This window comes from Haematobia irritans, chromosome 1 (genome assembly GCF_050003625.1).
Source record: "Haematobia irritans isolate KBUSLIRL chromosome 1, ASM5000362v1, whole genome shotgun sequence".
NCBI lineage: Eukaryota > Metazoa > Arthropoda > Insecta > Diptera > Muscidae > Haematobia > Haematobia irritans.
In genome coordinates, this window is record NC_134397.1 from 209,250,308 (window position 1) to 209,263,219 (window position 12,912).

The 12,912-nt window shown below is 34.9% G+C and overlaps 2 protein-coding genes across 3 annotated transcripts; one reads left to right on the top strand and one right to left on the bottom strand.

Annotated features, from left to right (window-relative positions):
- Positions 1 to 1,051: 1,051 nt before the first annotated feature.
- Positions 1,052 to 2,865, bottom strand: LOC142222521 (uncharacterized). Of its 2 annotated transcripts, XM_075292696.1 has the most exons (3): positions 2,307 to 2,865; positions 1,447 to 2,090; positions 1,052 to 1,379 (listed from the first exon to the last, which is right to left on the bottom strand). In XM_075292696.1, the coding sequence occupies exons 1-2, from the start codon at positions 2,547 to 2,549 to the stop codon at positions 1,461 to 1,463; spliced, it is 873 nt and encodes a 290-aa protein (XP_075148811.1). In that variant the 5' UTR covers positions 2,550 to 2,865; the 3' UTR covers positions 1,052 to 1,379; positions 1,447 to 1,460. The 2 variants fall into 2 exon arrangements, with proteins under 2 accessions (XP_075148811.1, XP_075148810.1); XM_075292695.1 differs by having other exon boundaries at positions 1,052 to 2,090; positions 2,307 to 2,864.
- A 5,965-nt stretch (positions 2,866 to 8,830) lies between these two features.
- On the top strand, positions 8,831 to 12,912 carry LOC142219427 (sarcocystatin-A-like). Its single transcript, XM_075288416.1, has 3 exons — positions 8,831 to 9,028; positions 12,384 to 12,484; positions 12,573 to 12,912. Exons 1-3 carry the CDS (start codon positions 8,963 to 8,965, stop codon positions 12,769 to 12,771), a joined length of 366 nt encoding a protein of 121 aa, XP_075144531.1. The 5' UTR covers positions 8,831 to 8,962; the 3' UTR covers positions 12,772 to 12,912.

A 12,912-nucleotide genomic window follows, 5' to 3' on the forward strand; every position in this document is an offset into this window, starting at 1 on the left:
AAAATTTTGTCCAAAATTTTATTTCTATAGACAATTTTGTCAAAATTGTATATCTATAGATAATTTTGTCAAAATTGTATTTCTATAGAAAATTGTGTCAAAATTTTATTTCTATCGAAAATTTTGTCCAAATGTTATTTCTATAGAAAATTTTGTCCAAAGTTTTATTTCTATAGAAAATTTTGTCCAAAATGTTATTTGCTATAGAAAATTTTGTCCAAAATTTTATTTCTATAGAAAATTTTGTCCAAAATTTTATTTCTATAGAAAATTTTGTCAAAATTTTATTTCTATAGAAAATTTTGTCAAAATTTTATTTCTATAGAAAATTTTGTCAAAATTTTATTTCTATAGAAAATTTTGTCAAAATTTTATTTCTATAGAAAATTTTGGTAAAATTTTATTTCTATAGAAAATTTTGTCAAAATTTTATTTCTATAGAAAATTTTGTCAAAATTTTATTTCTATAGAAAATTTTGTCAAAAATGAATTTCTTTAGAAAACTTTGTCAAAATTTTAGTTCTATAGAAAATGTTGGCAAAATTTTATTTCAAAAAATTTGTCAAAATTTTTTTTTCTATAGAAAATTTTGTCAAAATTTCGTCAAAAACATCAAGAATTATATCAATTTACAATAACAGTAGAAAATCTAACTTTTTTGGTAGATTGTGGGTTATGCCAAGTAAACAATTCATTGGAGCGTCTAGGCTTCTTGGATAAAAAAATCTGCTTGTTCCAAATTGAGGTATACCATTAATTATGTTGCTACTTTTCCCCCATTAATTCAATTTTTTTATTTTCAGATGCTATGTCTAATTCGATTATTATTTAAGCACTTTCAACGTGCGTGGTGTTACGTTGGAGAGAGAGTGATATTCACACGTCACTGAAATTTGTGATAAGGTCCGTGCTAGAACCAACGTTAAACAAATCAATAAAAATACATTTCTTTTTAGAAAAAGATAAAAAATCAATAAATGTTTTTTAGATGTCAAGTTTTAAATATAATACCCTTCGACACCATCATATGGTCTCGAAGATTATGACTCCATTTACTGCGTGTTCTTTTTTATTGGTTTTTTAATATTTTATTAGAAACAAACAAAATATATGGACTATTTTATATGAACATTATATGCGTATGTGTGTTTGTGCTTATTGATGGTACAATAAGGAATCAATATTTATTTATTTATGTTTTTGAAAGTAAACTTAAATATACGTGTCTTTAGTTTGTCTCCCGTCGCCCACTATACACTACACGTCTCCATTCACGTCATGTCTCACATGCACTACACGCCATCCACACTCACCTCAAAAAAACTATTTTTTCGCGTGAGATTTTGTTTGGGACCTTTTGAAGGAAAATTTGATATTTTCTTCAAGATAAATAAAATTTGAATTTAATACAACAAATCAAATAAGAGTAAGGTATACTACAATCACCTTAACTCTCATGGTCATGGAGAAGTTTTTCCTATAAAACATAAAACACTACGTGTAAGTGACTCTTTTTCCAAGTTTATGTGATGCCTCTTCATTTCAGCTATTTCTTCCTTTTTCAAACCAATTAATTCATCCATTTTACTCTCAATCTTATCTAATTTGTTATCTATAATTCGAAGTCGTTTTTTATATTTTTCTTTGGATTCACGAAGGCTTTTAATTTCTCTTGACATAGTTTTGAAATTTCGGGACCATTCAGACATCATATAGTTCACATCGGGTTTCTTTCGTTGCTTGCGTTTTGGAGTAACAGTTTCTTTGGGTGTTGTATCATCAGAACTGGATGCTGATGATTCTGTTGCTGGTGGTGGTGTGTCTGCGCCTACAGTAAACATGGAGTCACTGTGACCGTCGGTTGTGTTTTCTTCTACTATTGTCTTGGAACTTGTGGCAACATTCCCATTTTTATTGGTTTCACCGTTCTTTTCATCATCCACCATGGCATACAATCCACATAAGATGGCAACTCGCTCTTCCAAAGTGGACAACATACATTTGTTAACTTGTCCTGCCTCTATGCTTTGGGATTCTCTTTGGTTATGGCCTATCTTGTGTTTTATATGGCGTTTCCAATCCGTCCATGTCTATAAAATAATAAATGAAGTAAATTCTTAGAAAATAATTTTTGCCATATACATTGAAACAAGTCAGAAGTGGATTATCACGGTCACCTAAAATTTGGTCCACATTTGGTGGAGACCAACCAAACTTACGAGAGGATACTTTTAATAATAATAAAAGTCTCATGAAAATTGTCCACTTTAGAGGCTTTCATAGTTTACACGCTTCACAGTACTTACTTTTCTCCACTCGGCTATACTTCTATCAATTGGTCCGCATGCATTTAACTTTTCCGCCAACTCACTCCACAACTTGTTTTGTGTATATTTATCCCTTTTGCAGAAACCCATTGCTAGTTCTCTGTTCTTTTCCATAAAATCAATAAAGATTTCATCGTGAACCGTTGTCTTGCGTGAGAATTTATGTAAACTACTCATTACAAAACTTGTTTTGTTTTTTCTCAAACTTGAAGAAATAAACATCAAGCGGCGGCGGTGTTGTTTAACACTTTCCCAAAACAAATGCTAGTGTAAATTTCTCGCTTTTGGTGAGGTGTAAAGGGACTTCTTAAGCAGCTGATGTGAAACGCCGCACATGAATACAATAATCGGTCTGTTCCCGTATTTTCTTTACAATGTGTCCAATCGATACGACAATTCGTTGATGACTAAATAATCGGTAAATGTGTTATCGATCCCATAAACATGCAGCAGTATCGATTATGCCTTCGGACTTAACTTATAATGCGGTCAATATATGGGATATGTTCGACACGACCACTGTCGTCTGGATAAACTTATAGTCTGCAAGGCGCATTAAAAACAAGATTGAAAAATATATTAATAAGATTAAAAAAAATTTTCTCCCAGCTGTGAGGCAAAAATTATGCAAAGTCATTTGTTTTTATTTATTAAACGGAGTATTATCATTCGGATAAACTTATAATTGAACGGCGCAATAAAAATACATTTCCACTTGATTTTAGAATGAACGTGTTTTTTTACCGGCGTTAAATATTTGTATACCGTCTTGATTCCGCAAAATTGGGGCTCGGCTCTGAACTCTTATAATAGCGGCTTGACGGCTAAGCCGATAAAAAATTGTCTGTTCGGCGGCGCAAAATTATCTATTAAAAAATCAATTTGAAGTTTTCCGAATTGTAATGAGATTAGATGTACAACCAATCTTACAATCAAATTTACATTTAATTCAAATTTTTTGAGCTAAATTTTTGTAAAACTATTATAGCAACTTGGTACTAATTGATTGAAAGTGGAAAGTTCAAAATTTTGGCAAAAACTATAACAAATATTATTAAATTTTGCTGCTATAAATCAATATTTTAGATTAATATGCGGCTAAATTTGAGTCGACTGCTAAAAACGGGTCGGCGACGGCTAAAATCGGCGGAGCGACTCGGCGGCTTCATTCTCTGCATCAGCTGAGTACATCCAACCGTCAAAAATATGTCTTGTTACTACCCTGCCAACATTTTCTGAATTTGACGGCACTTCTGTGAATCCCCACCACGTCAAAAACAGTCGTAGAGGAAATTTGTTTCTCTTAGAGGCTCTGCAAGCCAAATCGGGGGATCGGTTTATATGGGGGCTATATATAATTATGGACCGATATGGACCAAATTTTGCATGGTCTTTAGAGACCATATACTAACATCATGTACCAAATTTCAGCCGGATCGAATGAAATTTGCTTCTCTTAAATAGAGGCCTCGCAAACCAAATTTGGGGGTCCGTTTATATGGGGGCTATACGTAAAAGTGGACCGATATGGCCCATTTGCAATACCATCCGACCTACATCAATAACAACTACTTGTGCCAAGTTTCAAGTCGATAGCTTGTTTCGTTCGGAAGTTAGCGTTTATTTCAACAGACAGACGGACGGACATGCTCAGATCGACTCAGAATTTCACCACGACCCAGATTATATATACTTTATGGGGTCTTAAAGCAATATTTCGATGTGTTACAAACGGAATGACAAAGTTAATATACCCCCCATCCTATGGTGGAGGGTATAAAAATGTTGGCAGGGGATATGGCGAAAATTTTATTGGATGTACATCAGCTGTGAGAATATGTTTGTGATGCGCCGTCCACACTAGAAATGTGCACGTGACACAATATTGTCGTAATGCACAAACATTTTCGTGACTCACGCGTGATTAACCAACCAAATGTCGTGCGTAAGCGTGAGCCACGAAAATAATATCTTCGTGGGTGTGTGTGAGTAACGAATTCCGGAAAAATACACTCACGACCTAGAATGCTAATAGTTTAATAATGCTATCGATTCTAATCATACTCATGTTTTTGTCAGGTTCTACAGGTAAATTACTCATAAAATTATTCGTCACGAGAACTTCGCGAGTTGCACGAACGCGTTGGCATAAAATCAAACGAACTTTGATTTTGCCATGTTGGGACACCCAAATCTGTAAGTGTAAGGGGATGTTCGCCCACCATTATCAAAAACAATTTAATTTTCATTATCAAAACAAGCTTTTATGCAATAGAATCAACGACAATCGTTCATTTTGGTTGGAATTATTTGAAATATGTAAATATAAACCGAATAACCGGTTACGACGCCAGGAAAAACAATTGTTGCCTAGTCTAAGATAGATAGTATGCACGTGAGTGAAATTTCACTTTCATTCACGAAACAAAATGTTTATTTACGCACGATACGTGTGGTAGCTAACCACACTCACGCACATTCACGAAATGAAAACCGGTATTCACGCAAGAACTACTTTTAAGGACTCACGCTCACGCACGATTCACAAATTCACGAGACTCACGACATTTTCCAACCGAGAATGGGCAACAAAATTCAAAAATAGAATATGGTTCAACAGCTAAATTAATTTCATTTAACATACGAGTAAGAATTAAATCTAAATTTTTGATTTTAAATTTTGATTTTTTTGGTTGATTTTTTTCTGTTTGCGGCAAACTATTCTAGTTTTTGATTTCAAAGAGAAATTTCAACTCTTCAATCATCGTACGCATTGTAACAGGTTGGCTGATAAGTCCCCGGTCTGACGCATAGATGGCGTCGCTAGTATTAAATGCATATTATTTTTATATAGTATCAACCTTCAAATGATTCGTGTCAAAATTTGACGTTTGTAAGTCAATTAGTTTGTGAGATAGAGCGTGAAGCAACTTTTGTTATTGTGAAAAAGTGGAAAAAAGGAATTTCGGTTTTGATAAAATACTGTTTTCTGAAGGGAAAAAGTACGATGGAAGAAAAAACTTGGCTTGATAATGAGTTTCCGGACTCTGCCCCAGGGAAATCAAAAATAATTGATTGGTATGCAAAATTCAAGCGTGGTGAAATGAGCACGGGGGACGGTGAACGCAGTGGACGCCCGAAAGAGGTGGTTACCGACGAAAACATCAAAAAATCCACAAAATGATTTTGAATGACCGTAAAGTGAAGTTGATCGAGATAGCAGAGGCCTTAAACGTGTTTGTCATATCATTCATCAATATTGGGATATGCGGAAGCTCTGTGCAAAATGGGTGCCGCGCGTGCTCACATTTGACCAAAAACAACAACGTGTTGATGATTCTGAGCGGTGTTTGCAGCTGTTAACTCGTAATACACCCGAGTTTTTCCGTCGATATGTGACAATGGATGAAACATGGCTCCATCACTACACTCCTGAGTCCAATCGACAGTCGGCTGAGTGGACAGCGACCGGTGAACCGTCTCCGAAGCGTGGAAAGACTCAAAAGTCCGCTGGCAAAGTAATGGCCTCTGTTTTTTGGGATGCGCATGAACTAATTTGTATGGATTATCTTGAGAAGGGAAAAACCATCAACAATGACTATTAGGTCAACAATGACTATTAGGTCATGGCTGGATCCCATAAATTCACCTTCGAGCAATTTTCTACTACATTAACTCGTATTGAAGGTGTTTTAAATTCGCGTCCCATATCCGCGATCTCGGAGGATCCCACCGAATTAACAGCTCTAACCCCAGGCCATTTTTTAAGAGGTGCCCCTTTAATGGCATTGCCAGAAACACTTTCACCAAATATATCTCTCACAAATCGGTGGTTGAAACTTAAGGCTCTTCATCATCAGCTCGCTGTTAAATGGAAACAGGATTACCTAAAGGCACTGCAAAAACGTTACAAATGGAAAAATGCTGTGCCAAACCTTAAACACGGAGATTTAGTGGTTGTTACGACGATTTACTGCCATCCAACGATTGGAGGTTGGGTAGAATCGATAAGATATATCAAGGATCAGATAATCACATTCGTGTGGTGGATATTAGAACTGCCACCGGCATCATTAAGAGACCCATTGCGAACCTATGGTATCTTCCATTTGCAGATTCTCCTGGTGAAAATTCTGTATCTTAATAATGGTCTATGATACACGTAGCTCACTTTATTCAATATTTTCGAAATTGTTTCCCATAACTGTTATTGTTTTTCTTCCAGAACCTCAACAACACCAGGTATATATAGATGTAAACTCTGTAAAAAAGTCCATCCATTAAAAGTGTGCCCACAATTCTTGTGGATGACGCCCAAAGAAAGGAAGAACATGGTACTCAAAGAAGTCTATTGCATAAATTGTTTGGCACGAAGCCACAGATTCCGGGACTGTAGATCTCCAAACATGTGCCGCAAGTGTGGAAGACCACACCATACTCTTCTGCATGCCAGCTACCTCCAGGATGGAAGCCGCCAACGGAATATAAATCCACCCACAAATTTGCAACGCAATCGCAATGTACGCAGAAGTACACAACCAGCAAGCCGTCCACAGCAGCACCAATAACTCCGAATCAGCAACTTTACAATCGACTACAAATCAACAACTATTGTCAGAAGCGATTCGAGCACTCGCTTCAGTCTTATGTTGCAATCCGATATAAATTTATCTGGCCCGGCGATATGTCTAAACTTACAAGTTTAGACTTACATGTTTTATATTACATCTTGTATATTAATTATTACGTTTGAATAATCAAAGATACAATGAATTACTCTAGTTTTAAGACCACAGTGCGTTATTGTGAATAGTCAATTATTATTGGAATATTTCTTGGCAAGTGAAAGAAGAAAACTTAGCCACTTACATTTACATATTAAAACGGTGAGCACATACAAGAATCCCAAATATACACGAACCTAAACCTAACATACCCTCCTTTTTTTACTTCTCTATCCATTGCCCATGATATCTCTTTCCGAGAGATATTATGTCTGGCTCAGTATTCAAATATTGAATTCCTCGGAAGTCGACTTCAGCGACCTGCTCCTCATACAGTCCACTCGAACATCGGTAAAGAGGTATACGTCTCCACAGCGCAAGTGTGGAAGACCACACCATACTCTTCTGCATGCCATCTACCTCCAGGATGGAAGCCGCCAACGGAATATAAATCCACCCACAAATTTGCAACGCAATCGCAATGTACGCAGAAGTACACAACCAGCAAGCCGTCCACAGCAGCACCAATAACTCCGAATCAGCAACTTTACAATCGACTACAAATCAACAACTATTGTCAGAAGCGATTCGAGCACTCGCTTCAGTCTTATGTTGCAATCCGATATAAATTTATCTGGCCCGGCGATATGTCTAAACTTACAAGTTTAGACTTACATGTTTTATATTACATCTTGTATATCAATTATTACGTTTGAATAATCAAAGATACCATGAATTACTCTAGTTTTAAGATCACAGTGCGTTATTGTGAATAGTCAATTATTATTGGAATATTTCTTGGCAAGTGAAAGAAGAAAACTTAGCCACTTACATTTACATATTAAAACGGCGAGCACATACAAGAATCCCAAATATACACGAACCTAAACCTAACATACACTCCTTTTTTTACTTCTCTATCCATTGCCCATGATATCTCTTTCCGAGAGATATTATGTCTGGCTCAGTATTCAAATATTGAATTCCTCTTTATTAATGAAGCCCCTTGCGTCTCGGAAGTCGACTTCAGCGACCTGCTCCTCATACAGTCCACTCGAACATCGGTAAAGAGGTATACGTCTCCACAGCGCATCACAGCTCTTGTCCCGATTGCCCCTCTTACATATTTAAACAATAGCTAAATTAGACTTTAGCTTTAAGGTAAGTACTATGTTCGCTTTTCGCGTTGAAATTTTCGTGGTTACTTCGTGGTTATTTTATTCGTGGTTAAATTAACTCAATTGATGCGCAGTTTCTTGTTCCTCTAGATTTTGACAAGACTTTACAGATTTTCATTTATAATTTTGATTATTTAAGGAAAAGTAATCGCGAAAATGAAGTGGTTTTCAACTCGAAAACCGAACATAGTACGCACCTTTATCTATTAAAAGAAGCATATAGCACAAATGATTCGGCCAATTTGAATTTGTAAGTTGATATAAATTCATAAATAATCTCATTCGAATTTCTTTGAGTGTATATTTATTATTTTTTTTTTATGATAAAGAGATCAAAAGTTCTTTTGGCTTTCGATTAAGAGATCGAAAGTTCCAATATAATCTCCGACATTTCTTACTGACTAAAATCAGAACATCGATACTATGTAAGGTTCATTCATCTTGTCTTGTTTATTATGTCGTTGCATTATTAATTATATGCTCTTTTTGTTTATTTATATAGACTTTTGTTTAATTTAGTAATTTTCTTTTTCTTTTTTTATGCGAAATAAAAAATTCCATTGGATTTTGTAATTTACATATCTATAAATATATGAAATTTCTTGGAGTATTACATTAGTTGACCATTCATTGTGTCCGATAAGACACCGATTTCAATTCTACCACCTTCCATTGTGAAAGAGCCTGAATGTGAATAAAAAAAGCTTTACGCTCTTTTAATAAAGTATAAATAATGTTGGCGACAAAACTTTTAATTCTGTTGAGTTTTTATCTGACCATTGCTATGGCTGAACAACAAGTAAGTCGTCATCATCATCATTGCCGGTTGATTGAATCGCTTTTTTGTTTTTGTTTGTTTGATATGTTGACGCCTATCGGAATAAATGTTAAAACTTTTGATTACAAACGAAACGACAGAATACTATACGGATAGTAAAATAAAAAAAAAGTTTTGAATGAAAAATTGAGGTTGTGATAAACACTTGTTTATCAGCTTGAAATTGAATTTTTACAACCATCTGTTAACGAATGTGAATCAGTGAAATTTGTTTATAGTTAAATATTCTTTCATATTGGGTGTTGCGGCCAATAATAAATGTCAAAAAATATATGTGATATATAAGAAAAGACATCACTTTCAAATTGAAGAGGATTGATTTTGGTTCGCTAAATTGTTTTTATCTAAACCCAAGAGAAAATTCTTTCCTCCGCAACGAAATTTTTGGCAAACAAAATTGCCCTTCAGATTAAATCTACACAAATTTCACCATCCAACGGATATATGTATCTGTTACCTTGCATACACTTAAAAAAAAGTATACTTGGATCCAAAAATTTTGACCTTCCCTTAAGGATTTTGGTATTGATTCCGAGGCAAAGATACGGCTTCCTTAAAATAAAGATATTTTTTAGCGATCTATCTAGCTTTACATCTAGAATCAATAAAATTTAAATTAGAATACAGATCTCATCGAATTTTCATTGGCTTTTTCCGGTTTAAGGTGAGTACTAAGTTCGAGTTTAGCCGCTAAAGTGAAAACTAAATCTGAGAAAAAAAGCATAAAAGTATATATATCTGTTGCAAATTTTATTATAACTTGATGGGGAATAGCCCAAAGCAAATTTTCACAAAGTTTGTATTCCTTAAAATGGATTATTAAAGAAAAGTAATCGTGAAAAAATTACGATTTTAGCGGCTAAAGTCATTTTTTCACGATTACTTCTCTTTAATAATCCATTTTAAAGAATACAAACTTTGTGAAAATTTGCTTTGGGATACTCCCCATCAAGTTATAATGAAATCTGCAACAAATATGTATAACTTTATGACTTCTTTTACTGATTTAGTTTTCACTTTAGTGAAAATTAGCGGCTAAACTCGAACTTAGTACTCACCTTAAACTCGAACTTAGTACTCACCGTAAACTCGAACTTAATACAAACCTTTATTAACAAAGCTATTCACGTTCAAACAAATATCAGTTTAAAAATCCAAATTATAACGGATATTTCAAAGTAAAAAATGTTTTCTTATTCCAAAAAAAAAAAAAAAAAAAAAAAAAAAAAAAAAAAAACTTTAAACCAAAGATGCCAAATCCTCAAAATATGTTTTAGCCTGTATTTGAAGCGCTTTTATCTTAAATCTAAAGATTCAGTATTTCAGTTACTTTTTAGGACGATTTCTTTTAATCAAACCCTGCCATTTTTGAATTTGACGGCGCTTCTACGAATTCTCACCACGTCGAAAACAGTCGTATTCGATATCCAAAACTGGTTGCAAAAGTGCCGTCACTATTGACAAGTTGTACCACGCCAAGTTACTAGATAAAAGCAACGCATGAGTGCAATTATTAGGTGCCCTTTTAGATACATTTAGGACGACGCCAATAACAGCGCTTTCAAGCTGTTAGTGCATTTTAAGATAGTTGTAAAAGGATTGTTGTGGTCAAGTGAAATACGATTATTTAGATGTTTATTAATTTGAATAAAAATTTATAAATTGTCAGGTTGGCTGATAAGTCCCCGGTTTAAAAAAGAAAAATACATTTTTTTGTTAAAATTCGTTTTTATTATTCAACATAGTTCCCTTCAAGAGCGATACAACGATTATAACGACCTTCCAATTTTTTGCTGCCATTTTGGTAGTACTCCTTCGGTTTTGCCTCAAAATAGGCCTCAGTTTCGGCGATCAACTCTTCATTGCAGCCAAATTATTTCCCTGCGAGCATCCTTTTGAGGTCTGAGAACAAGAAAAAGTCGCTGGGGGCCAGATCTGGAGAATACGGTGGGTGGGGAAGGAATTCGAAGCCCAATTCATGAATTTTTGCCATCGTTCTCAATGACTTGTGGAACGGTGCGTTGTCTAGGTGGAACAACACTTTTTTCTTCTTCATATGGGGCTGTTTTGCCGCGATTTCGACCTTCAAATGCTCCAATAACACCATATAATAGTCGCTGTTGATGGTTTTTCCCTTCTCAAGATAATCGATAAAAATTATTCCATGCGTATCCCAAAAAACAGAGGCCATTACTTTGCCAGCGGACTTTTGAGTCTTTCCACGCTTCGGAGACGGTTCACCGGTCGCTGTCCACTCAGCCGACTGTCGATTGGACTCAGGAGTGTAGTGATGGAACCATGTTTCATCGATTGTCACATATCGACGGAAAAACTCGGGTGTATTACGAGTTAACAGCGGCAAACACCGATCAGAATCATCAATACGTTGTTGTTTTTGGTCAAATGTGAGCTCACGCGGCACCCATTTTGCACAGAGCCAAATATTGATGAATGACAACCCGTTCCTTTGATATCTTTAAGGCCTCTGCTATCTCGATCAACTTCATTTTACGGTCATTCAAAATCATTTTGTGGATTTTTTTGATGTTTTCATCGGTAACCACCTCTTTCGGGCGTCCACTGCGTTCACCGTCCTCCGTGCTCATTTCACCACGCTTGAATTTTGCATACCAATCAATTATTGTTGATTTCCCTGGGGCAGAGTCCGGAAACTCATTATCAAGTCAAGTTTTTTGCTTCCAACGTATTTTTTCCCTTCAGAAAACAGTATTTTATCAAAACCGAAATTACTTTTTTTCCATTTTTTTCACAATAACAAAAGTTGCTTCACAAAAGACGCTCTATCTCACAAACTAATTGACTTACAGACGTCAAATTTTGACACGAATCATTTGAAGGTTAAACTCACCACTCGATTTGTGGCCTAAGAATCTAGACACTGCAATTTATATCCGTTATGACTTAAATTCAAATCTTCATGCAATTCAAAATCTAGAGGTATTATAGGTCCATAAATAGGTGTGCAGAATATGGTGTGTATCGGTCAATGTTTTGGTATAGTGCCCAAATACATCGATGTGACTTCTTTGGTTTCTAGGGACCGTAATTTGTATACGATTTGTCTGAAATTCGAAATCTGGAGGTAAGGGTCTCCCGATTTATCTTTAGGGGATAGAAGATGCGAGAAACCAAAAACAAAATTTTTTTAGGGGAAAGTAAATCGGAATTTGACATCTGTTTTTCCCCAAATAGTGGAGCAGAGGATAAATTTATAAATTATAATGTTGATTCATAATAATTTAACTCTTTTTTTCCGTAAAAAAAAAATCACACTTAATTTAATTATCTTTGCCAGGTAGTAGGAGGTGCTACACCTGTCCGCGATCTGAAGAAAGTTGAAGATGACTTAAACAAATCATTATCTAAATTGGCTACAGGAGATGGTCCACATTACACGTAAGCCTATTTCTGGAAATAATGTCATATTGCAAGAAAGCATCATTAATTATTTATTTATTACTCATTTCTATTTTATCTTCATCAGATTGGGAAAAGTTTATTCAGCTACCAGACAAGTTGTTGCCGGAACGAAAACCAAAATGGTTGCTGATCTCATTGACAAAGATGGCAATACAAAGAAATGTAATGTGACCATTTGGGCACGTCCTTGGTTACCCAATGGTATTCAAGTAACTTTTGATTGTGATGGTGAACCACAAGTAATTAGGAGTCATGATCCTTAAGAAGAAGAATGGTGTTATATCTATCAAAGATTTTGTATTTTATGAAATTAAAAAAAAAGCAAAAGCACTTTTGTTATTGTTGTAAAAAAATTATTTTCAAATAAATAAAAAATTAAATAATTTAAATACCAGCAAAAAAAA

What these genes read in the sequence shown, in the direction of transcription:
- LOC142219427 (XM_075288416.1), top strand. Translation starts at nt 8,963, where the DNA reads ATGTTGGCGACAAAACTTTTAATTCTGTTGAGTTTTTATCTGACCATT. An exon ending in TTGCTATGGCTGAACAACAA is followed by an intron (nt 9,029 to 12,383) that starts GTAAGTCGTCAT and finishes TATCTTTGCCAG; the next exon opens with GTAGTAGGAGGTGCTACACC. An exon ending in GGAGATGGTCCACATTACAC is followed by an intron (nt 12,485 to 12,572) that starts GTAAGCCTATTT and finishes TATCTTCATCAG; the next exon opens with ATTGGGAAAAGTTTATTCAG.
- LOC142222521 (XM_075292696.1), bottom strand. Translation starts at nt 2,549, where the DNA reads ATGTTTATTTCTTCAAGTTTGAGAAAAAACAAAACAAGTTTTGTAATG. An exon ending in GTATAGCCGAGTGGAGAAAA is followed by an intron (nt 2,091 to 2,306) that starts GTAAGTACTGTG and finishes ATTATTTTATAG; the next exon opens with ACATGGACGGATTGGAAACG.